General features: G+C 38.5%; 2 protein-coding genes across 2 annotated transcripts in view; both read right to left on the bottom strand.

Annotated features, from left to right (window-relative positions):
* The window catches only part of LOC128385253 (NADH-cytochrome b5 reductase 3), a 46,356-nt gene extending 32,623 nt beyond the window's left edge, over positions 1-13,733 (bottom strand). Inside the window, exon 1 of the mRNA XM_053344109.1 lies at positions 13,723-13,733. The gene's annotated coding sequence lies outside the window, so the exon portion shown is untranslated. The remainder of the gene's footprint in view (positions 1-13,722) is intronic.
* The window catches only part of syt1a (synaptotagmin Ia), a 45,609-nt gene extending 22,569 nt beyond the window's left edge, over positions 1-23,040 (bottom strand). Inside the window, exons 1-3 of the mRNA XM_053344108.1 lie at positions 22,866-23,040; positions 7,932-8,104; positions 4,925-5,050 (exon numbers count right to left, since the gene is read on the bottom strand). Coding sequence (XP_053200083.1) covers positions 4,925-5,050; positions 7,932-8,104; positions 22,866-23,040 — 474 coding nt within the window. The remainder of the gene's footprint in view (positions 1-4,924; positions 5,051-7,931; positions 8,105-22,865) is intronic.
* Positions 23,041-27,012: the final 3,972 nt, after the last annotated feature.

Genomic DNA, 27,012 nt, shown 5'->3' with positions numbered 1-27,012 from the left:
TGTACCACAAATATACACATGTAAACTCCACACACACACACACACACACACACACACACACACACACACACACACACAATCATACATGACAATCTATAGCACAAGACAAGCACATTATGGAACATTTAGGACATCCTACATTAACTAACAGCTCAGGTTATGCACAACAATTTCTTGATATTACCACAAAAACGTACAGCAAACACTGAAATGAGATCCTGTCAAGACTTCAATGGATCACTTTGACATAAATATTATTTCTATAATTGCATATGTGCATGTTAGCTCATCAGGATCAGCTCAGAAGGCAAACATAAGGTGTACAATCACTGGAGCTGTCATTTACCTAAGCCTAAATATAAGGACCACATAACCATGTTTTGTACTATAGTGATGTGAAGCAGCTCTTTGGTTTTGAGTGTTGCAAGCCATCCTTGCATGCTGTCCTTCTGATTTCCACCCATCCATCAGCACCATCAGTGGCAGACACAGCATGTCACACTGTCTTTACTGGGAGAGGCACTGATGTGTGATGAGAGATAAGAGCAGGAAGTGGTTTGAAACGTTGATATGCAGTTTGCTGCTTCATCTTATTGTATCTTCCCTGACATTGTGTGATGCTCACAACAAACTCAAGAGGGGCCTTCCTAAAACTAATTAAGAACAACTTTGATAAAAATTCAAACCAAACAGATAACACTCCTGGCAGTAAAACCATGCATAAACTATATATCCTTCCTCCAGCCACAAATTTCACTTAACCCCCAGCTGTGAAGCTACTGAGCTGTTGCTAAATTCACCTCTTCTTTCTCATTTTCTCAAAATTGGTTAAAGTGAAAGGAGTGACTTTTTGGAGAACCCTCTTCAATTATGGTAATGGTTGAGTTTGATATGATGCTAATTTTCCAGCTGCTACCATTTCATTTAACCTGCTTTATTTCTTGTACGCACTGTGAGTAGAGTTTATGCTGTAGAGCTGCAAGTCTGAATAATGTTTGCTAAAATAAATAACTGACCCTCTGAGCCTTTTATAGAAATGAAAATATATGACTAACCACACTAACTAGTGTATTTATCTGTGACCCGATTTCAAAGCTTGACTTCTTCAGCAGGGCCAAATGGGCTTTTGGCTGAGTGCCACAGACAGGGCAAAGAAAACATAAAAACATTGGTCTTTTCATGCATTTCTCAAAAATACAAAAATACAGAATATTGCCAGACTTCAGTCCAATAAAATACGGTAGTTAAAGATTGTATCATTTCTCATAGACCAAAGATATTTGATTTATATCAATTTATTACAGAGAAAAGCATGTTTTTGATTATTTACCTGGATTTTAACTTTTAAAATGTTCTCTCATTCATTATAAGACACATTATAAGCACTATTTAAAAATTCAAACACCTGGCAATTGACCGTTACACCTTTTAGAGAAAAAGAGCAACAACTGTGGCTGCATGTTTGCACATCTGTGTGTGTGCTTCAGTTTAACTAAGGATTCAGACCTGATCACAGCACAGGGCTGCTGATATTAACCCCTCGCTGTCTGTGTGTTACTTTACAGTTCAGTGAGCAGCACACTGTACCCAGAATGTGTACAGGGTGGTGATTCAGCCCTTGGCAGCTTATCTTGGAGGGCTTTGTCCTAATGCATCACGGCTCTGCTGTGACTGCAAACACAAATACATACACACTTCCAATAGTGCTTTTCCAGAGCAATATTTACGGCAGATGCTTTGTGTGCTATTTTTGGGAATGAATTGTCTAGGGGACATTCTGAAATATAAAAATAATACAAATCTGAATGTTTTGAAATTCGTTCCATCTTAATGATGAGTTTAAAATTCGCATACTCTGACTGGACACAATACAATAGGCCGGCTCTTGACCTGAGGAAAGAGCAATGAATATGGTAATGATGTTGAAAGTAGGAATGACATTATAATTCTCTTCCTGCTGTGCTGAGAGGGCTCTTTGTGGTTCATTTGCTGTGTATTTGCCTGATGTAGCCGCATCGCCGCTCCCTGAGTGATTTGGATCCTTTACAAAACCTTTCGTCTCATTAGTGTATAAACCCGGTGTCATCAACACTAGGGGCAGCAGCCATTTGTGGTGGTTAACAGACAGAAACAAAGATGAGGCTTTTTGCCATGAGGACCTGACATTAATCTGCAAGTCCTTCGCACTCAGTCTAATGTTCTTGCCTCAGTCTAAATACAAACACAGCCTTTGTCTTGGCAGGGTGATGATTTTACCGACACAGCTTTTAAGTCATCATACGACCCAAAGACAACAAATTAGTTATGACTTACTGCATAATTTTAAAGGGTCAATTTTCTCATTTTTTAGTATGACTCCGACATGTTTATGAAGCTTACTTGTGGTATTATTTTACCAAATATTGTTAAATTTAACCAAAAGTCACTTAGTGTCCGGAACTCTAAAAGCACATTTACTGAAATAGCCTGTTTCGGGTTCATAAACATAGCAATAATATTATTCAGGACCCACTACACTGATTGGCTGGTACTATTGATGACTCTGTCCCCTCCCTTGATTATAATATCTAAACATCACATCTAGCACTGATTCAGACCCTAAATTAGAAAACTGAATATCATTTGTTTGTTTTTCCAATCCTGTTACCAAACATAATACTGATAATGGGTAATCTGCCACAACACCAATTTTTCATTTTTCATAAGCTGCAATGTAGTTCTGCAATATCCACACATGGCAATTACAGAATAGCAAAGCCTGCAATAAACAATGGATCAAATGATGTGTAATGTAAAATGGATCACATGTAGTGACATGTAGAAATCCATAAACCTAATCTGAAGTTCCTTTCCTTTCAGGCAGCTGTTTAACATCAATTTTGCAATGCAGTTCTACAATATCCACACATGGCAATTACAGAATGGCAAAATCTGCACTAAACAATGGATCAAATGATGTATAATGTAAAATGGATCACATGTAGTGACATGTAGAAGCTGTTAATAGTAATAAGAAAAGCTCAGATAAATCCACTTCAAATGTTACCTGTTCAGCATTAAACAGACTAAATTAGCACCTAGCTAGTGAGCACAGCTGAGCCTTAATTAGCTAAGAACAGGAGCTGATGGAGCCCAACAAAGAGCTACACGGAGAATGAACATTTAACGTACACTGGCCAGAAACACAACTCCAAATCAATGCTAATGTTGCAATTGTTTGCTATCAGTCTTATGAGGTGATAATATATAAGTGTTGTGTTTACAGGTTGTTCTGCAGCCAACCTATGATAACAGATTTGCATTGCTTCCTGTGCTGCCACTGAATGTTAGCATTGAAAGGTAAATGACGCACTGCAGAATCATCCAATATGAACACAACTGCCAAGGATTTTTGGGCTTTCTTTCCAGTTGTGACATCGCACAGAGAGGCACATCAAATTGGCTTTTTGGAGCAATGCATTTTCATCACATGAAAAGGCAAAGGAAACAATGAAGAGTAATAGCTTCATTGTTCAACAGTAATTGAATAGCATTGTCTAACTGCAAAATCGACCCTCAGAAGACCATTTTTGTTCTCCATAATACTCGCTCTTTAAAAGCTGTCACCTATTCAGTGATAAAGGAAATTTCACACAGTTCCCATCTCTCAGCCTTTTGCTGTATAAAGAAACATACAGCCAAGGTGTTCAACCAATCATCCGTGCCAGTTCCCCTTGAGCAGTTATATAGTGTTCACATTGAACACATGAAAGCCTGGGGATTAAGAAAAAAACATTTCCTGGAGGCTTCTGCGCCTCTGGACTGTGTCTGTCACTGAGATGAAAGTGGGTCGGATGAGCGGCTGCCTACCTGGGTTTTTAGGTCTACCTGTTGTGAGCTTCTTTAACTTCAGAGGCAGCCATAGTAGCGGTGAGCCGAGCTCCTCTGAGGTCACTGTCACAAACCATGAAAACCGTCATCTATTCATTACACTTTAGCTCCACTGTGGATCTTATCACCAGTGTAATCAGGAACCTCACATAGAGACCTGTCACCGCCTCCGACTATATGACAGATCAACTCTGTGAAATGTAATAAGTCCACATAATATCCTTTTCTATGAAATGACTCAATACTCCGTCATATTGTCTTTAAAAGAAATAAGGGCCTGGTTGAATGAACTAATGGTGTCTGCACCCTTGAATTTTTATTACTTTCATTATTGACTCTGTAATATGTGTATTGATGAATACTGCACAGATGAATTGCTAGAAATGTTGATTATTGACCAGTCAAGGAGATACAAACTGCATGAGGACACTTTTTGTACCAATATTTGTGGAGATAAGGTGGATGTACCTACGCCAGTGTATGAGTCAGTCTTTATACTGTAGGAGTAGCGAGTGTTACTGTCTAATCTCAGGCTGTCAGTTCTGTTTATAATAGGGAGTTAGCTAGCCCAGTGAGGGACAGCGCTGTGTTCACGCACCGCATCTATTATCTGTCACACAACATCTGGCACCAGGAAGTTGATGCGCTTCCTCATTCTGCTTTTTAAAACTCAGTCAGTGGAAAAAATAAAGCAGATGGATATCTGCAGGGGCTGTTCTCAATCAAGTAGAAAGAAACAAATTCAGAGAGGAACCAAATCCCAATTGTGTATCTTTTACAAGGCTCAGTGGCAAACGCACAAAGTCGACCACCACAATATCCCTGTGAGATTGCTCTTAAGCCTCAGTGATCAGACTGTGTTTACAGCAGTGGTAAGACAACAAAAGAAGAAAGTTGTGCAAAACCTGAGTTGGGTCATGTTTAATTCCTGTGGGTAACAGTGAACAGATGATAAGTTGGACCACCTCAAACGCTGGGTGTGACCATACTTACGAAGGAGGACCTTTTGCAACAACGACACACAGTGACAGAGATTCGGAGAACTGATCCTTACCGTATTCTCTGTGAAATTGTAATCCAGGGAGTATTGTAATTTGCCAAGTTTCTGGTCCTCCTTGGGCTCGGCCTCTTTCTCCGTTTCAGTCAGCCCTGTCTCCGCATCCTCCTCATCCTTCAAGGCCTGAAGGAGACACCCACCAAGAGTCAGTGTCGCCTGTTTGTCGCTGGTGCTAGCACCCAGCCAGCCGTTCCCTGCCCAGGTCCTGCCAGTGGACCTACTCCTGTAAAAGCTGCCACTTGTTTTATGGTGTATAAGGGGGGAAACGGGGGAAGCAAGCACTAAAACACCATAGCAGTTAACACCAGGACATGCTCTGTGATGCACTAAAGCCCCGGGCCTGGTCCCCTGATGATGCTTTTCTATCAATCTCTGGGTGTTTCTGTCTAAAGGGAGGAAAGATCAAATGATGGCACCAGAGATGAGAGCAATGGGCAGGCATTAGAGGAAGAAAGGGGGGAGGGAAAGGAGGAGCTTAGAGAGACATAGAGAGAGGAGACAAAGAAGGAGAGAGATATGCTTCCAGAAAAGATCACAGTAAGACAATTCCCTTGATGTTATTTCAGGCAGATCAAGTCTCTGGCAAAAACACATATCAACTGGGAAGTGTCAGAGTGAGAAGTGAAGTTGCCCTTTCACTGGCCTAGCACTTAGGTGAGGGTGTGGGTAGCAGGTGGTGGCATTGGTGAGGGGTAGGAGGAGTGGGGCGGAGGAGTTTTTCATAAAAACAACATGCGATTGAAGAGGCAAAGACTAGTTCTCAAGGTCATTCATTCAGCTTCAAAAGTTGCCTTCCAAGATGTCTCTTTTTCGTTAGGCATGCAGAGCATTCTCTGTCGTTCAAACCAGTGCTCTCATGTGATTCCCCATTCCCCAAGTCTGGTAACATCCTCAGACATACACTCACATTGTCATCATAACCCTAAAGCTTTTATCTTATCCCCTACGCCGATGGTAGCTAGAAGCATCATGCCAGCGATGGGTGGTAAGGTGTTGGTAAAAGGGGGTTGTAATGTTCATTGGGGCCTGCTCCTATTAGTTTGTCAAGTTGCTCATGTGAAAGCAAAAAGCTGAACAACACTGATTGGTTTTCAAGTTTCAGCTGAGCCACTTGGTCTCCGCCTTTTGCAAGCAAATCCAAATTGAGTGGTGTTTAGGTTTTGTTTAACACATAAAAAGTAGAGCAGGTAAAATGATTGAGGAAATAAAATCATCTAATTTATCAAAAGTACATTTGTACTCCAAGAAAAGTGTGATTGGGTTCACCTGGGTTGACAGATGTGACTGCAAATATTACTTTGTGTCAAAAGTTTCTTTTTTATCACCAGTTTTAAAAGAACATTTACTTGTAGAGCCTCTCAATCATTCTACGTTTGCTCGCCGCCACTCGTCTCAAATGTTAATGAAAGGTTGAAAAGGCAGGAGACTTTAGCTTGGCACGAAAATCAGTGTGGTTCAACCTTGTCAAGGTGCACCAAGTGCTTCTTTCATACATATATATGTGCATATGCAGGTTGTACACACATATATACAGTAGATATACATGTACTGTATGCATAGTTACATATATTTGGTTCAATGGGAGTAAGTTGTTGTCAAGAGGCTATAAAAAAACGTCAGAGCAGCAGGCTTAAGAAGATCCAACAGCATTTAGGAACCTACCGCCAGTGACCATCCCGAACAGTCATCAGACACAACACAGATAAGGAGGACATAGAAGGAAGAAACACAAATTAAAACAACCACACACAGGAGTTAACACGCCAGAGTCTGGGCACACCAGGAGAAATGACCGCTTGCCTCAGAAGTAGCAGATTCACTGATCTTAGAGATTAGTTATCAAGCGCGACCAATAAATGAGGTCTTTTACTTTGATTAATAGCTATTTGAAAATAAAAATTGGATCGTACAAATGCAATCGGAATATTGGGAATTAATGGAAAATCTGATCGACCTTGCCAGTTGTTAAAGCTTTCCACTGTTCGTTGTTTTATAATGAAGTCATAAAACATTTACGTGTTCATTTACGCATTCCTCTACAAGTAAGTAAGTCAAATGAAGTATGAAAATATTGTCAGTGGTTTCTGTCGTTGATTCTGATCCTCCTCTAATAGCAGAGGTGTTGCAGAAAATTAAACACAGTTTGTACGAGATTCCACCGAGGATGGCAGTATAATGACGCTCCGCTGGTGCAATTAGTGTGCTAACTCCATTTTAAGTGTCAGTGTTACATTTTGACATCCCAGTCTTTATTGTTGAAAGGGAAAAGTTGAATTAAATTCCCTCCCAGTAGTTTATTAGTTGGTGATGTCATTTCTCTGGGTGGATACCACTTCATTACACGGCAAATGTTACTCACACTCTTCAACAAGTGAGCAGGTCCTCATATGACAAAAAAAAAAAAAGAAACACTCACAGGAACAAAAATAGGAGAGAAGAGAGATTGAAACTCTCTCTTCAATCTGAAGCCATTTAAATGACTTCAATAAACTCTCCTATAATTAGACTGAATTCTAATTAATTCTAATTATTTTAATTAAACAGTGAAATCTTATCTAAAAAATGAACCTGAAAGTAATACTGTATATATATCTTTGGCACCAGTAAATACATATTATATACAAAATACATATAGTGCAAAAGCTGCCATTGCAATAAAATTGGGAAGTGTTTGACAGCCATATTTACAGTGAAATCATTTGTCGAATGTGTCGAATGAGTTGATGGAAATAATGCAAATGTCACCAATCAAATTTGTCATTGTCATAACATTAGAAGCAGCAAATTTATAAAGAGATAAAATTATGTGGCAAATAGGAAATAACATGAAAACACTAAACATTACTGGATATATTTAAGACATACTCTTTTTATATACTCATTTACAATTTCTAGCAGGAGAGATTCAGCAAAAATACAATGTTTCAGCAGTAAGTGAAACATCGAATTAACATGTGAGAAAGGTTATTTTTCTGAAGTGTAAACAATAGTTCAAAGTCTTTACCTCGGTTTTGGCTCCATCTTTGACGTCCATCATGTTGATGGCATTTTTGCCCTTGTCTTTGCCCTTCTTTTTGTTTTTCTTCTTTAATATCCATTTTTTGCAGATGCAGAAGCAGCATGCTAACACCAGGATGACTGCCACAAAGGCAATAGAGACAATGGCCCAATATGGCACTGGAGAGGAAGAGCAAACAGGAAAGTTTCGGAGATTAGACTTTTCGATGCAATAAAATATGGCTGGATCCTGCAGACAAGAAAGCAAAATTTTAGTGAACTACAGGCCAAAGTAGGATTTGAACCAAGCTCCAAAAAGTTGGGATTATACCAACTGACAGGTGAGATAAAAGAGGAGAATTGTGTGCCTGCAAAGCTGGCATGCCAAATCAGCACCTAAGCCATCAATAAAAGGCAGACTCCTAACGATCAGCCCTGACTGGAAGGACAAGACCCAACTGAACAGCTTCAGCCCATTTAGTGGAAGTAACAGATGTTGGCATTTTCCATTTGCCATTTAAACAAAAGATTCACAGACAGCTGACACTTTCACAGCAATCACCGGCAACACAGAACTTGCCGGGGACCGAGAGCGGTGGTAATTTTGCAGGATGTGCTCGAGAGGCATTACCAGTGGTACGACCATGACAAGCCAATGATGCAGTCAAACCAAACAGGTTCACTAGGTTTTGTCACACACTGTTCACATGCTTTCAACTCTCACATTACCTTTAAAATAGTACACAATTTATCCTTTGTATTGGGTTTTGAGGCATATATTGTTTTTTCTCCACAGTTTAGAAATAATATCTCTCAGAGGAAGTACTTCTCCACATAGACACATTTAGAGTTCAGTCAATAGGAGGTTAGAGAAACAATGTAGGAAAGGTCAAGGGTATGGCTGCCTTCTTAATTTGAAAAATGGAATCACCTGTCAGCGATCCCACAGTCGAATTCTCAATTTACCGGTAATCATGTCCTTGTCAAACAGCCAACTCCCACTATGCCCCTCAGCTGAGCCATTTTGTTTTTATATGGAGAGAACGGAGCCATTAAACCAAACATTGCTCACACAGCTCATCATGTGTTATAACCTTTAGTGTACGTTTTCAGAGTCTTAACCATGTCTATGGTTTTGGATGCCTTTCAAGCACTCAAAAGACAACCTGTGGTTACTATTTTCAATGCAGACCATATTTTAGGATTTCTGAATGTGTTTTTTTTTCATTTGAACATTTTAACACAGACCTGCAATAAGAACTGTCCATTTTCGTGCATTAAGGTGTTTTTTGGATGGTGGGAAAGACATAATTATGATGTGTCAGCCATGTTTGTGAGTAGTTTGTTTGGTGCTGTCACATTTATTTACAGTGAATTCTTTTTAGTCAAATGGATTTCTTGTAGAAATATCTCTTTTATCATTCTGTCCATCTTCAATTTCACAAGTGTCTACTTCTATTAGAGCTGCCAGCTTTCACCCATTCTTCGACAAGTGTAATAAGCAGTACCACAGTACCACAACACATTAAGACACTGAATAGAAACACGTAAATAAAAACAGTCAAATGGATTTCTTGCAAAGTTTAGCAGAGTGAAGAACTAACGCTGTTTGGGTTTAAAAGCTGCATATAAGATAAATACATTATCTTTAGGGAAGGATTCAGTCCTCTTAAACATGAAAATACTGAAGAGAGTGTTGGTGCAATTAAACTAAAAGTGTGAATCTGACAGACCAGATAAACACTTTCCATGTGGAATCCTAATTTAAATTATCAGAGGACATACTTTTTGAACATTTAATTACTCCAGAAATTCAACAAAAGAAAAAACTCAACTTTTGAACATTTAAAGATAATTTTGTACTCCTTTTGAGATACAAAATGAGTGAAAATAACACATTTGCTTAAGTATGCTACTCATATTAATTATAAAGTGTCTATACAAAAAAGGCCAAAGGACAAAAAATCCTTGTACATCCTTGGATGTTTCATCTTTTTTATTTTTTTTATTTTATTTTATTGCACAGTTGGTGGCAGAGAGGCCAACAGGAAATGAGAGAGACATGCAACAAAGGTCACATGGCATGAGCTGTACTCACTCAGATACGAGGGCGCTCCTGGACTATCCATCTTTAACACATTTCAAGTCTTTTGCATTATTTTTGTACCATAGTGAAATAAATGGAAACCAGTCACTACCACAGTAGAGGACTAAATTTGTATGTCATGATTTAAAAATAAATAGTTACAGTGCTAAAACATGCAAAACCACCAGTGGGGTCTGTTAAGCAGCCAAAAGTCTAGCTGTATTCATTAAGGTTTAACCAGGTGGGGAGTTCCGGTCCTCTGAAATGAGGCCAACCCGGAAGTAACTTAGAACTGCATTCTATCAAAAGGCCACCAGGGGGCGACCGTTTTGGTGTCAAAAGGACTTCCGTCTCTATACAAGTCAATGGAGAATTCACCAACTTCTCACTTGATTTCTAACCTCAGTAAACGTTTTCAAAATGTGTTTATGGTCTCAATCGCTAGTTTAAAGCCTTCTTCAATGCAGTATGATGTTCATTTGTGACATTTTGGCCTTCCTGATTTTATATTTGACGATAAAGCAGGGTATGCATTAGGGAGTGGCTACGTCGTGATTGACAGGTTGATTGCCCAATGTCCTCGAGATCCAGCCCTCGCAACCTATCGCAACCTTCCTGCTCCACCCATGGCTCCACACATGGCCCCGCCTCATGCCCATATAAGTAGAATTCATGTTTTTATTTTTCCCAGCATGCACCTGAAATTTTCAAGATGCCTAGATTCTAAACTATTGGCTTCCGAGCAGCAGTATGGGTCTAACTGATCCACTGACATTATCTCTTCCTCCTGAGCAGCTCAAACAACCTATCATGTTTGTATAATTGAAACTGATTATAACATGCAAAATCTGAAATGCACAATTGAATATAAATGGTGTTCTCCCCTCTATCATAACTTCTCAGCCTACTGCATAGACTATATAGAGACTGGACAACAAGCTGTGTCGCCTATAGACTGTCAGACACTCAGCTCAATAGCTCAATAGCTCAGTGACAGCTCTAACAACCAGCTGGGAAACACACTGACAGTTACAGTAACCTCCATATAGCCAGTAACCTGTTAATTCTCCCTGTTGCATGCACAAAGATATACAACACACACACACACACTTACACACAGACACAATGATGGAAGGAGAAGCAGGTTGTTCAAAGCGTCACAGAGACAGCATAAAGTCCAGATGGGCTGAAAATAATGAGAGACTTTGCAACAGACTTCTCCCTTCAGCAGTCATAATCGTTGCTCCTACACTCCACTCAACAGACACCGAACACCTGGCAGCCCACCCCTCATTTTAATAGACAGGAATAACAGACAAATTAGCCAATTTCACAAGCATGTTTTTGGCTTGGCAGTGTTTACTACAGTGAAAGGTAAAGGGAATACTAAGGACTAAGGTAGTTTGAATATGCCATCTATGAAAAAGTATAAATTATCCTTGACCTTGAGAAAGTTCAGTACATGTAATGGTTCATTTTAGGAATAAAACTCAATGGTGTTCATAAATCCAACAAACTAAAAGATAACACATAAGCCGGGTCAAACTCCAGCCTTTTGAAGACTTTATCTGAAAACTCAAGAAAGACCCATCAAAACAGAAAAGTATATCACAGTCTATCACTCTGAGGTTTTGCTCGCATGTATTCAGCTGTGGTTCTTTTGCCGAGGTCCGAAGGGAGAGGGAGAGAAAAAAAAAAAAAAATCGATGCTCTGTTGACAAAATCAATAAGCACTCTCCTCCAAGGAAAAACTGTGAGTGGAGCTCTAAAATAACTTTAGGATCTACGGCTTTGGCCTTGTCTCGGAGCAGTGTGGTAATGGAGGTGACACTGGATGGGTCTCGTTTTTACAATGAGCCGCCCAAAACCAATACTTTGGAAAACTGAAACTACATGACGGGTCAGGTATTTTTCATCACTTAATACTTTAGATACATAAAAAGTGACTGAACTTTGACTGTAAATGTGTAAATATTTTTATAGTGATGTTTAAAAACGATTAAATAGCCATATATGGAGTGGTAAAGGGCAGTCTCACTCTAATTTTGGCACTTAGGTTATGATCTCTATAAAAATGTGTGGTGGCCACTGTATTGGCACCTTTTATGAATGTTTTACAAGGTGTCACTAATGGCTTCATTAATAATTAATATGTCGCTTGAAAGGTTAATAACATTCAATTTGGGGTTTCCAGGTTGTGAAAAATCAAACCTTTGCCAGGTGCCTGTTCTAATTGGTGATAAATGTTGATAATCAATTAATAAATGCTCATGTTTCTTACTTGCTAATAAACCATTAAGTCTGGTCTCATTAAGTAAATTTTAATAAGTTGTTAATAAAATGGATTCTAGACCAGATATCTGCTTCGGTTTTCCTGAAGGTCAGAAGATCCAACAATTAAATTGAAAAATTCACAACCTTGTGACAGAAATTCTTTATTCTTAGATGCCAATCAGCTTCCATAAAATGGTTTCCAGTCTTCTTGTGGTCCACACAACAATAGCAATATCAAAGCAAACAACAGTTTAAAATAACATTGATCAATAAAACAATAAAAAGCTAAATAAACCAAACATAAAGATTTAAAAATAAGTAAAATACACAACTTATGAAAGAAGCAAAATGGTCAAGATAGAAACAAAAAGAAAGTGAAAATAATTTTAAAAAGGTTAAAAATATCCAATAATCAAAAGTAACTTGATCAAATGTTGTAATCAATGACTTATGACTAGTATATAAAGCTTCATTGATTGGCTTATTAACTATTGATTACAATTTTTAAGACATTTATGTGGGTGGGGGGTTTGTGCCGACTTTGCAGAAAACCCTGTTGACCCCAAACTTTGGACAAATCAGGAGCATTTGTGTGACACTTCCACCTCTGAAGGTTCTGTGGCACATTTCAGCACTGGTACAGCTACTTTTATCTCGCACATTCAAATACAAACACATGGTAAGGTAAGGAGACAGTCTTTTAATGGAAGTGTCGAAGCTGTGACAGGTTCGTATTTCAAGGTGGCAAACCGCACCGATAAGCAATCACGCCTCTAAAGGAACTGTCGATCTGTGATTTCTTTTTTTTCCAAATGGAAGCTGTGATTAACGGAAATCAACATGAATACACTGTAAAATTTTTCTTCCATAGCTCCAAATCCTCGTGCTACTCTAGAGTCATTTTGGCATTTCATCAGTACTCAAAGCGTCTGATGAAATGCCATTTAACCAGTTACAGTGGAAATCAATGCATGAACCAAGCCCTTATCTTATTCATCAAGCACGCATCTTCCAGTGAAAGGCACTTCTGTGTTCCTTAATTAAAGGAACCTGAGTCCCAGAAAGCAATAAAAGCATCTCCTAATTAACTACATTGTGTGACTGTCTTTTCTCGAGAGAGAGAAATAGAGCGAGAAACTGAAAGAGAGAGCGAGAGGGAGTATTGCTAGCACGCGCACTGCACTTCAACTCCCAGCACTTATCTTTTGTTCCGCTGTGCAACATGGCATGGAAAATGGAGTTTCTCTAATGGGTGGGTTGTGCATGATGAAATCCATGTTTGCTGTTCCTCAAGGCTCAAATCACTTTTCAGCACTGTCTTCAAAATGGCATGGCATGGGGGAAAACCAGAGCACCCAACAATGAGAAACATTCACAGTGGTTAAACACTGAGTGACATATACATGGGCCCTTTCCCCTACAGCTATATTTCATTTTTCTGGAGTTTTTAGTTGATTCAACATATTGTAGATCTGTACTTTTTGTCTTGAGTGGACAGCAGGAGAAAGGGTTAGGGTTAGGTCAAACTGGCAACCCTCCGATTAATGAATGGCCTGTTTTACCTGCTGAGCCACAGCTGCCCCACTGCAGTCCAATTACTTTTCGACTCTGGGAACTGATCATTTCAACGCTGGTAAACCCTTTAGTTTGGTGTTAAGGATATTTTTAAAAACTAAGAAAATAGAGAATAAAAAGCAGAAAATTAAAGTTGTTCTTGTACAAGGCTGTCATGAATAGTACCTTGACTTGCTGTGAGGAAAATTGTGATATTGCAATATTGACATTCCAGCCAAAAGCAATTTTTATACAACCTTCCCTTACGACATTGAGATTTCGAGTCTTTTGTGCAGTACAACAACGTGCTAAAGATTACAAAGCCCATTCAGCATTGGCACGAAAGTACTGGCAGAGTACTCGTACTAGAATATAAATGCTGCTACACTTATAGGAACATAATTGGATGTTTATAGTCAGCTGGCACCACAGTAGCTGGTTAATGAGCCACAAATGCCAATCAGGTAATGTAATTGTGACTTTGCTTGAACTAATGTGGTACTCTGTAATCTGGTCAGATAATCTTTACCATTTTAATATGTCTGATTTGCACACTCTCCAATATATATTTATTATTTTTTGGGAAATTCTGTGACTATACATTGCTGTGGTAACTCTGGACTGCTCTTCTGACTTTCTTCTGGCATCGATAATGAGCTGATCTTGATGGGGTGTCAGTGGTTGTGATGAAGCTGGCATAATGTAACTAGTTTGGGGTCTAGATAGGTCTTGCTCTTTGCTTGTTGCCTTTTTCAGCCAATAATATAACCACTTTGGGAGCTACAGTACAAGCCAGTGTCCTTTTTCCTCATTTTACTTTCTCATCTTACTTACTTATCCAAGGCTGGCACAGACCGATGCAATCATAATGCCATTTACTACACAAAGACATTATACTCTATTCTTATGTGCTATTTCAGAGTTGAAGTTGAATTACATTTTGCAGAATGTGGGTGTAAACCAACATAAAGAAAAGAGAAATTTCTTCTCATGATGTGGTGTCACTGATAACCACTGAGCCATTACTCCGTCTACCAATGTCATAATTTTAAAAAACTCCTTCATATTTATATCAAGCTAATATTGCCCCCTAAAGCACAGTATATTTAAGTGGTTCCCAGCACAACAGTGAAAATAACAATTGTTCTGAATAACACCTTCATATGACAGAGTTTTGAAAGACAGACACAAACAGTATTTAGCCAGTGAAATAGGAAATATAATATCTGCTGCAACATCTCAGCCCCGCTGATTTTGGCTCTGATGCACCACAGCGCTGTGTTTGGGTTCCTAGAGAAAAGCTTATCAGATATCATTTTTAAGCCGTGAAGGGAGTTCAAAGAGTAGCAACCTCAGCATAAAGCGAAAAGTCAAGTTTCACTCGCTGACATTTTGTGTCCTTTAAACACATACTGCAGGTGTTCAAAAGTCATTGCACAGAAATACAGTAAGTGAAGTATATATTACATGTCTAGGAGTCATTACTATGTGCTTCCGTGCCAAAGGGAGTCAAATCCCTATGATCTCATGAGAAAAGAAATGACTATATGCAGCTATAAAATGGCCTTAGTTACAATTTTTGATTAAGTTAGATGTCAAAATGTTCAGATTAGAATTTAACAGGTAATCATGGTCTATTACAACGTATTGCTTTCTTGCACAAGGACAGATTGGCACTGACATTTCAGATGTGCTTCATTTTGGTTTAATGTCCAAATAAACTGTTGTCTCTTTTATAACCAGTCTGATCCTTTGACTGCTTGTTTTGCTAGTAATTTTCCTAGAGCTCAGCAGTTACTTTGGTGAGTGCATTGCTGTCATTAGTGATAGCAATGATGGCCAGCATCTAAAAGGAAATGCCCTGCAATGTAAGGGTATCACAGTCCAATCTATAAAGTGTTTTGGATGCTGGGAATTAATTTCATCCCTATTTTATAAAAGCAAGAACATTTTGTTATTGAGTCTGAAAATGTGTCCAGAGATTTAATGTTGTACTGTATGTGTTATTTAATGTGTAGCAAACAAAATGATGAGTGCTACACCTCTGATAATACAAAGCACTTTACATTAGAGAGAAAGGTTTTTATGAACTGTGCAGAGTCTGTTGGATGCATTTAAAATGGTGGTGTGTGTGTATATGTGTGTAATATTGCATCTGGGTTACATCCATTTCCAGCGGCCCACACTAATCTAATGTGACAGGACTCTGTTGGTCAATTAACCTTGACATTATATCTTGTTATGCCTACGAGAGCAACACTCTGTCCGCGCCCTATCCCCGCTGTGGATTGTTTAAACAAACAGTATGACTGCACCAGGGAGCGTCTTCCAACTATGTGCAACAATGACTCTTCATACAGTAACCGAGCAGCCTGATGATAATTAAAACTGTATTCAGAGATCCTGTGAGTAAGATTCATTTAATCCAAGGTGTTATGCCTTTCATACAATACAATATTTGATTACAATTGGGCTGGTATATTGTCTTCTTTGTGATGCTGTGGAATTACGTATTTCTATTATGTTTGCTCCATTATTCAGAATATTATCAGAAAATGTGCACTGACCAAATAATACAGTTACTATCTATGGGTTGAAGTGATGCTACATTAACAGGACCTGAGGTGGATTTACAACAATAGATGTGATAATGACCTGAGATAAAAGCGCAGTGATTTCCATCCTGAGGCACAAAGAAAGGTAGCGATATGGTGCATAGAAAGGAGTTGACATCTCTATTGATTCACTCTCAGTAAAGGTGTATTCAAGCCGAGTACATACGTGTGGAATGACTCATTTAAACGTGGGCTGCATCAAATACAGTCACCAACTCCTGAGAGTGCTCTGCTCCTCAGAAGACTGTAATATGATGCATTAAGAGCAAAAACGAGAACTAACAACCCGAAGCAAATACAGGTAATTACCACAAAATGAAAAGTATTATGCATGTACAGAACCTAAATTCTACTCCACAATTCAGTGAGGAAGGCTGCCCTGTTAATGGCAATATTGAGCACTCCATCACTTTGGCCTCCAGTGAAACATCTCAAGTATTGAGGATGGGATTTTGTACAGAGACCATTATGTTTCCTTTAGGGTGAATTGTACTAAATTTGGTGATTCCTTACCTTCATTTTTGACCAAATACCTGCAAAAGAGCCTCAGCTATTTTTTGTATTAAGCACTAAATAACAGAAGCTAAATAACAAAAGCTAAATAACTGGTTAGCACAATGCCAAGACTACTTATGACGTAAAGCTGCAGTTGGTAAGTATTATAAAAGTCACTTTTTGTCATATTTGCTAAGACTGTCACTATGTAAAGACAGCATTACATGAAACTAGTAATCTGTAAAAAAACCCAAAAAAACAAACATTTAGCCCCGCCTACTGCTCCTACTGCAAATTGCCAGAATCCACCGCAACCGGAAAAAAAACCCCAATCAGAACCAGGATTGTGTCTGATGGAGTGTCTGACAGATGTTGATCACTGCTCACGCACACAGGCCCCTCCCCCTTCCTCCTCACAGGCCCCTCCCCCTTCCTCCTCAGCTCGGTCAAGCTCATATCTTCAAGTTTCTAGGTAAGGTATAGCCATGTGAAAGTCACAGGCTTTTGCCGGCTAAATGTGTGTTTTGTCTGTGTTTCTTGGGTTTCATGAAAGGCGCTTTTCAAAATAAAGTTCAGTTAGTATTATTATTTGGTTAGCACAATACAAAGACAGGCTACTCATGACTTTAAGTGTATATTACACTTGTTTTGAAAGACACACACTGCAAGTGAAAAGGGAAGGGAACTATATGTATGTTGGTAGCTAGAGATCAATAAGGGTTAAACTTGTGACAAATTCGTGACAGAATACAGGACAAATTGTTGTCTGGTCTGCTGCTTTCTGAGTGATTACAGATGGAAGATGACAGCAAACAGCTCATACAAGTCATCCGTGTTTACAAAAGTTTCATAACAGATTTCTGACCCACCAATGCTGACAAAAATCTCAACTGTCATTGGATACCATAATACCAAACCTTTTTTTTCAGATGTCTACAAAGGTTAGAAGGCAGAAGGGCTGTTTGAGCTCTTTTATATCTGTTGACTAACGGCTCTGAGGGAAGATGGGTCTGGCTTTATTTGACCAGCCCCCTGATGGTGTCTTGGTGGTGTGGCAGCGAGGGGGCAGAGAGTGGAGAACCAGGCTTGTCGCCAAAGCAGCAGGCAAGCAGAGAAGAATAGCTCTACTGATCCACAAGCATAATCCTCTTTAATATACTGTGCTGTCTGTTGACTGTGAGCGGGCCCCGAAGTCAAACAAGTTGAGACACAGAAAAACTCTCACGTATCGTTTTGTGTTTTTTTTTTTTCCATAGCTGTGTCTCAAGATACACCGAACATTATTTTGGTCTTGTAGTCAGTCTTAATAAATAACAGTCCCAAAAGTCTGCCTCCGTGTACAAGACAGAAAAAGCTTTTTTGTGTATGTGCTGTTACAGGATACAACATATAAACAAAACATGAACCCTAATGCTGTGCTGCTTTTAAGGGTGAGCTCAGCAGAGATTTCTGAGTAAGAGAATTCAACACTTTTAATCTGTAGAGCCTGAAAATACTAAACTAGTCACAGGTAGGGTTGCAGAATTCTGGGAATTTTCAAACTTGGAAACTTTCCATGGGAATTAACGGGAATGAACGGGAATAAACCGGGAATTTACTAAACTGAAGGTATGTTCTTATTAGGGAACTTAAATATAGTTGTGTAAAATAATATTAGCATAATCCTGACTAAAACAACCAGATATCATGCAGTACAGTTGAATATCTATGCTATCACATGCTCACATAGCACACTGTTTACTGCAGGGCTACTGAGACCAAGGCCCCTACATGCACTGTGCATACTGAGGCCACGCCCCCTACATGCACTGTGCATACTGAGACCACGCCCCCTACATGCACTGTGCACACTGAGTCCACGCCCTCTACATGCACTGTGCATTCCTCCATCACATGCACAGATGATTTCTACAATTCAAAGCCTGTGGACTGCACAGTTGTTTTTGCTCTTTGATTGTTGAACTTGATCATATTCAACTTATGAATAAATCTGTTTTAATTGTATCTGTTTTAATATGTCAGCTGGCATATAATATATAAATTTAAGATATGATACCTTTCCACTAAATGACCCTCAATTGCCATAAATTCCCATAAATTCCCATTTAATTCCCATAAATTCCCATAATTCCCATGGAAAGTTTCCAATTTGGAATATTTCCAAAATTCCCCAGCTTAACTTCCCATGGAAATTTACCGGAAGTTTTCCACCCCTTTGCAACCCTAGTCACAGGTAATCACAAGTTATGTTTTAGTCTTTAAAATATGAAATTCTTGAGATAAAAGTGTCAGCTGGAATGAGATGTCAGACAGCTTCAGTAGTAGAATAAGATTAACTACCATTTGAAGCAAAACTTTCACCATAATAGTTGATTTTCATTTCCTTATTAACAACTTTAACAACTTATTACTTGATATGACTTAAAGGCAGATCTTATTTCAGCTTTTTAACATGTATGAGTCTTGCCTTGGTTGCCTAAAAGCGTAAAAGGCCTGATGAAGAAAAGAAAAAAAAGAAGTAAGGAAAAAAAAAATGCCATTTTTTATTTCCCGAAATGTCAATCGCTTGTCTGTGTTATTTGGAGTAATGGTTGGTGGAGCCAGCAGTCATGGATCAAACAGCCTCTGTGTTCAGAGGTTAATTGTTATCGGAAAGTGAAGCCTTGGGTGTTTAGAAAACTTACTAAGAAATTCAATACGCTGGTTTCCTTGGAGGCAACCTCTCTGCTTGATGAGAAGTCACAATATGGATTACTGCGATTACACAGTCGGACCTCTGTGTGTGTGTGTGTGTGTGTGTGTGTACGTGTGTGTGCTCGTGTTTCTGTGGAAGTCGAAATTCATTCACAAAGCCATCAGAAGGTTTCACAAGGTATCAACGTACTCACAAGATTATATGAAACACACATTCATATTAACTTAGTGTTTGATTGCCTCGTTTTATCGACTTCTTCAAAATGTTTCTCTTGTGTATGTTTGTGTGTCGTTTGACTGGTTTCAGCTTTTCCAGTGTGAGGATTTATTTGCATCACTGTAAATGAAATATATGAAGTGATTTAACAATAGAAGCAATTTCAAGATGTCACCCTGAGGTCTGTGAACTACTGATAGACATTTTTCATTATTTTCTGACATTTTATAGACTAATTAATTAACTAGATATCTAGATTCTAAAAAGGCAATTACATCCCTGTATAGAATCATATGAGAACTGAAGATCAACACCAAACTAGAATAAATGAGGTACGATTACTGGCTAGAACAGGTATGTTAACATATCTCTGAGACTATAAAGCAAACACAGTCCATTTGGAAAGATTGGAATAAAATCTGCAGTTTTTTCTGCATGGAGGGCCATCAACCAACAGATGGGACTGAAGCTGAATATCCCCGGCTCAGAGATGTGTCCTTGCAGATCCTGATGGACAGCAACAAGTTAGGCCAGTATGACAGCTCAATGCAACCAGCTTCAAAGCCTTGCAGGGCTTAAACTGGGTTATAAGCTCAAAAGACAAGCTTCTGCAGCAGCAGTGGAGAGGCTGCGCTGAGCATGCAGCTTCTCCTCCTGCATATTCCTTGTTAAATCTGCTACATGACTTTTTCTTGACAGTATAGATATTCCACAGAGTAAACAAGTCTTTGGGCATTCATCATCAGCTTGGCAGCATCAGGGAGCAAACTCAAGAAAATGAGGTGAGAAAAGAGTAATTTAAGATTCTGTATATCTTTTTTGGGGTGATTGCAGGGAACTTTTCTCTGCAGGATCAATATATAAGAATATCCTCCAGATTAATGCAATCATTTGGAAGTGATAATGAATCCTCTGCCTTACAGCCAAAGATGAAGTGAAAAAGGTGTTGAGCGTGGGCTAGATGTGGTAGGAGTAGCAGTACGTCTCAGTGACAGACATTCAATGCTGAGCCAAAGGGGACATCATCAGTAACCCCATACTGCAATCACAATCCTATCCTTTCACCCTCAATACTAAAGAATTTTTTCAAAAATCTAAATGTGTCTCTATGTTTTCCATCAATGAGAAAGCCTTGTTCAAGTCCACACTGAGTTAAATGGATTTCATTTTGGTAAATATGCACTCTAGTACAAATAAATCTCCTAGCACTATTACATCCCTGGAAGGGCTTTATGACTAGTGGTGTCATTTGAAGAAATAGGATTTTTATTCCACAGGATCCATTTCCTGTTGCATGAATTACTTCCACACCAGCCTGTGGATATATCTATATTTAGATTCCCGATGAATGCAAAAACCCTTGGATCTCTAGGGAGAGCTTTATCTTGAATGACACAATGACAACCATATGCTCATATACTTAATACTTCTTCAAAGAAAACCATATGGATGTACAAGTATGTGGTTAAAGGGCAGGCAGGGTTGCAGGTTGTATTATGCACAAATGAAAAATACAAGAAAAAAAAGAGGATATAGAAATAGAATATAATAAAAGGCTGTTACGTGTAATTTAGCAATTTATCGTGTCAAACACTTTTATTGTTGTTGCCAAATGTTCTCCACTTCAGATGCTATTATTTTCATTTAATTCAATGGGCTTTATAAATATGAAGGTTTCAAGAATGATGTTGCCAAAGCATGAAAATATATTTGGTCCAAGTATTTGGACCATTTGTATTGAATAAATTGAATAAATTGCGACAAATATGAACATTAACACAACATTAGGATTGATATATATTAATTAAATATAGAGTGTAATTCCATCTGAGCTGTTCTGTGCATGAAATATACTCAAATCTGTTGCTACTACTTTGACTTTACAATCAATCATTAGTGCACCTGATTCACTGGAAGTCTTAGTCAAAGATCACTGACGTCTTTCTGGTGCGTCATCAACAAAAGTTCAGTCACAATAACTGTTGAATCATTTTTGAGTCACAATTTAACCAGAAAAAATCAGAGTGCACCAAAGGGCCAACTTTCTAATTTATTCATTTCATGGCAGGAGGAGCATAATTAAGCACACATGACACATATGTGCAAGGCTACCGGAAACAGCATCAGTTTGATATATTTATTAATATTTCATGTATTTCTACTCCTACTCTTTGGGATTACTTTACTTGTGATTTCATTGTCATACACTCCTAGAATTGTATTTTTACACCCAGGATGGTTGACCACACTTGTTGTCACAGAGCCGATGAGCCTTTTAGTCTATACATGGATGTTTTTAAGCATTGTGACTTGACAAAGATCCAACTGGGGATGAAATGTTGTCTATTTTAATCCACTTGTGATTTGTAGTCAGTGCGCAGATACAGTATTAATCTTCTTGTTGACTCGTTTCCAATTAGACGATTCCTTATGTTTGCTTTCATCTTTTATCATCAACAAATGTAAAGAACTGAAATAAAGGATTCTTGTCAGTGACTCAAATATGGAACATAAGTTTCTCCCTTCTGTTTTCTCCTGATTTGAATTTCTCCAAACGTGTCCTGCATGCAAATATTATATTTTACTTTTTAATTTACTACTATGACACTAGAACGGGTTTAAATCATCTGAATAACAGATGACAGATAACAGATGGGATTGTAAATGCATAAAATTCAACTTTTTGCAGTAGCACAAACACAGTGTGGATTAAAAGTTGTCTAGGGCAACAACTAACTATTATTTTCTGTTCAACTAATTGTTAAATCTGTTAAATGAAGACACTGAAAAGTTTCCTGCAACCCAAGGTGACATCTCCAATCTGTTGTTTCAGTCCAAAATCTAGACATTTACTTTACAATCATAAAAAAACCCAACAAATATTCACATTTGAAAGACTGAAACCAGGGAATTCATCTTCTGTTGATCAATTTATCGATAATGTGATTAATTGCTTCAGCTCTGAAGTTGCCTCACTGTCAGACGGGAGAAAGGTTACACACTTACATGGGAGATTATTTAGCTCATTCATGAACTTGTTCTTCAGCTTGGAATAGGCCTCATCCTTCTCACCGTTGCCTGTGCCGGCCATGTTGGTGGTGTTGGAGCCAGCCGTAGAGGAGGAGGCGGTGGTGGGCTCGGGAGCCGCCGCCGCCAGTGCTTCCCTTCGACTCTCATTCATCTTGCCGATACTGGGCGGCCAGGCAGAAGCTGGACGTAGAAGAAAAAGGAGAAAAAGAGAAAGATGAGACATGAGTGGGCTAGTTTTTTTGTGATGCCGTGACAGATGCATGTCAGCGCTCTCGCGTTGTCAGATGACTGAGCTGACGCAGACCGTGTGAGCAGCTGCTGGCTCAGCCTGAGTAAACATCAGCTGGGGTCCAGAATGAATTGGCCAGCACTCTGAATTCAGAACAAAGCCACTCACTCATTGCTTAAACTCCAGATTAACATCACAGAGCAGAGATAAAATGATTATTTATTACTCTCATACAACACAGGCAGTAAATCTCAGCCATGCTACTGGCTTAATTGAAATTCTGTGTGTTTACAAGTCAACTGAAAGTACAGTACACTGAACAATGTCTCAGTGCAGAGAAGATTACAAGTCAACTATCTTATCACACCACGGTCTTTGTACACAACAGGTGTATTTACTTTACATTCAGGTCTTTGTGCGTGGGAAGAAAGACACAATGTATTGCTTATGCTAACCAGCGCTCTTTGTGTGTGTGTGTGTATGTGTGTGTGTGTGTGCTTTGTACATGTGTGGATGCACTCATGTGTCCATGCATGTGCAATGCTGTGTAATGTACTGTATATCGCAGCAGCCTCAACCCTGAATGCGTTAATCATCACTGTTGAGAGGCTGTTTCCACATGAAGTTTCCACATAATTTCAATACTGCCTCAGGACAACAATAAGAGTCACAATACATTACTATGACACTAAAGACTCTCAATAAGGGTATTATAGTGTAATAAAATGTATACTGCATAGAGGAAGTTGCTTGTAGTTCAGTATTAAGTTGCAGCAATTAGTTCTGCAATTATTACTTTTTTATTATCAGTAAATAAGGTCATTATTTTGTGATTCATAGATGAAATGTTTACTACAAAAAAATGGTGATTGCCCATCGCACTTTCTTCGAGTCCAAGGTGATATTACAAATGTCTTGTTTTCATCAACATAACAGTCCAACACCAAAAAATGTTTCATTTACTGTCATGTATGACAAAGAAAGTCTTCAAATCTTCACTTGGGAAGCTCAAACCTGCAAATGTTTGGTAATGTTACTTGAAAAATGGTCAACTAATTGACTAATTGGCTTCTTGTTTCAGCTTTATAAGCCATAGTAAAAAAGGAAGACCTATAAAAATTAGCTTTACCTGTTGCTTGTATCATGTTTACATATTTCAAAACTTGTCAGCTGACAAACACGAGTTAACTGGCATCCTTCTTGGTTTGACGTGACAATTCTCCTGCAGACAGGTTTTAATTTGTCTCTGTCACCATAGCGATCCAAGAGGATAATAGCACACTAAAGTTGTGGAGTTTTTCAGGACACAGTAAAGGTTGATGGCCTTATTCTCCTCTTTGGCAACAGTACAGTGCTCATTAAACTCAGATTTTCCCTTTTTATGGTATAGTTTTATAAAGGGCATTGTACTAGTGCCAAGACAAGAACGGTTAAAGGTTTTAATGTAATTGAAAAAGTTTTAAATGTAACCCGGAGATTGACCTCCAATGATGTCGCTGTCTCAACTTCAAAGAACTGAGAACAAAGTGGCAGCAATTCATCCCAATATAATCTTTAAAAACATGTCGGAAAGGAACGCTTCAGAGAGCTGGAGTCCAATTTGTTTCTTTGGATGTAAAAAAAATTACATTTGCAAAAGCAGTGAAGTGATTTAAACTGAATTACAGCCGAATATGAAGTGTCTTTTCAATATGTATGCTTCTTAGATTCACTTCAGCTCAATGTTCACACTATCTTTGGATGTCTAAAGAAAGAGTTTTTATCCAGAAAGAGCCGATATAGTACAAATAATCTTAAAGCTTTACAATCATATCTTAGAAAAAACCCAACTATGATCTGCTGCTGGCCTCTGACACATGAGTTGTTGTGTGGTAGCATATTCCCTTGCTTACTGAGCCTTGACTGAAGTTAGTGAAGGAAGGAAAATCATTTCTCATTCTCTGTACTCTTTGAGATAGTCTGGCAATTTTCCAGCCACAACCCTGTTTCTCTAAAAATCTAGGTTACCACCGCTACTGTCGAGACTGGCACCAGCAAATACCATAGCCGGTGGAGTTTTTTTTTTTTAGATAAAAATCGATTGGCCATTGAATACATCAAAGATAGTTCTTGGAGGAAATCACTTACATTTATTTTTGAGTGAGATCCAAGAGGCCTGCTATGAAGATTATATTTCCAGTTATTGCTACTGATATGAGCAAATATTTACACATTAATGGTGACATCAATGGTAACTTTATATAACTCATAGTTGGCAGACAATACTCAAATCCAACCCAACTGGGCAATAGGAAACTCAAAAGGTCAAACTATAAAAGCAGTCAAAAAAAAAAGTACTTTTCTTTTCTTTTCTTGATTTAATCTGATATTTGGCATTTCAAACATTTGGCCTGAACCTTGAGGATTAGATACATTTGGTCAAGCTGAGGTTATAAGGGGATATAAAGGGGATTGACATTAGAAGCTGCATTCACATCAAGCTTAATATCCAGTAAATATGGACCACAAAAAAGTGATATATACAAATAACATATGTAGGATATTTTATGGATGTACATATGTCATTAAGTAGAGTACCTCAACATTAATAACCACATTGCCTTGTTTAGCCCCAGCACAGATACACTGCCATTTCAAATATCACTACTAATATTATACAACTACTATCGTCACAACAATAGTCAGTGGATCTTTGATTTATACATTTAACAATATAAATAATAAAAAAGTATCTCATCCTTAGGTATATGTATGGTGAATAAGATACTGTGTATAATATGAGCAGTCTCAGGTAAAACAAACCTGACAAAAAGGCCCACGTTTCTCCACCTAAATCAATATTTTGTGCTTCAACATGTCCTCTGAGAAACGTCCTCTGAGAAGAGATCTAAATATCAACACTGGCATCACATTTCATGTCAGGACATTACACGGTGTGGAACAGAAATTGCTCTGTGAGACATACAGTACAAGGAGGAGTATAAGGAGGAAATTCACAAGGCAGAATACAGCACATCAAAGAGGAAATACGATTATTCAAATTTCAATACAAGCACCGTCTGGAGAGGATGCAGAGAGACACTAATGGTGGCGTAGTCCCAAAACACATTTAGTGATGCTTCACCAGCAGATGAGCTAATCTGATTCTATAATGTACATCGTGGGCCCGAACCATTTCCACCACTTTTCTCAGAGACACACACACACTATAAACTGGTAAATTGACAGTGCTGTGACTCAACACCTGCTGCTGTTTTTAAGTTGTTTACTTAATGGAAAAGTTCATATAATTGCAATGCTTGGTCCATTTACTGAAGATTCATATCTCAAAAATTATAAGAAAACGGGTTTGTAAACAAAAGTCGCACAGAATGACAAGTAGCTCTTTAATTAGATAGACTTTGATAATGTGTCATCCCAGCAGTTTAGAGGTATTGGCAGCAGGGGAGAAAACAAATCCGCATGGAATATGAAAAGACCAATTTATTGATTTTCAGTCTTTTTTTCTACTTATCACAGGGATGACATTTATATACTACACCACAACACCTGATCACAACTTTCTATTTAACACTGTATATATAACCAGCTCTAGAAGCCCACTTAGTGACCAATGCTGTTTTTCTGCATGGCAGTATCATTACAGTTAAGTCTCCCCAGAGGTTGACAACACCATTTGGGCCAGCTAAACAAATTCACATTTTACAGTGATTGTTTAAGCTAATGCACATTTGTGGAATCCACTACTAAGGAAAAAAAACAAAGTAAGGAAAAAGGCTTACACACATGATGTTCTGCCACCAACCTAGCAGCAAGCTGGGACAATTATCATCAGAGCCACCAAGAGCCAGCAGGTTGGATTGACCGGTAGTAAGAAACCAAGACACCAGCAGA

The sequence above is a fragment of the Scomber japonicus genome, chromosome 23 (genome assembly GCF_027409825.1).
Source record: "Scomber japonicus isolate fScoJap1 chromosome 23, fScoJap1.pri, whole genome shotgun sequence".
Taxonomy (NCBI): domain Eukaryota; kingdom Metazoa; phylum Chordata; class Actinopteri; order Scombriformes; family Scombridae; genus Scomber; species Scomber japonicus.
This window is presented reverse-complemented; position numbering and strand designations above follow the sequence as displayed.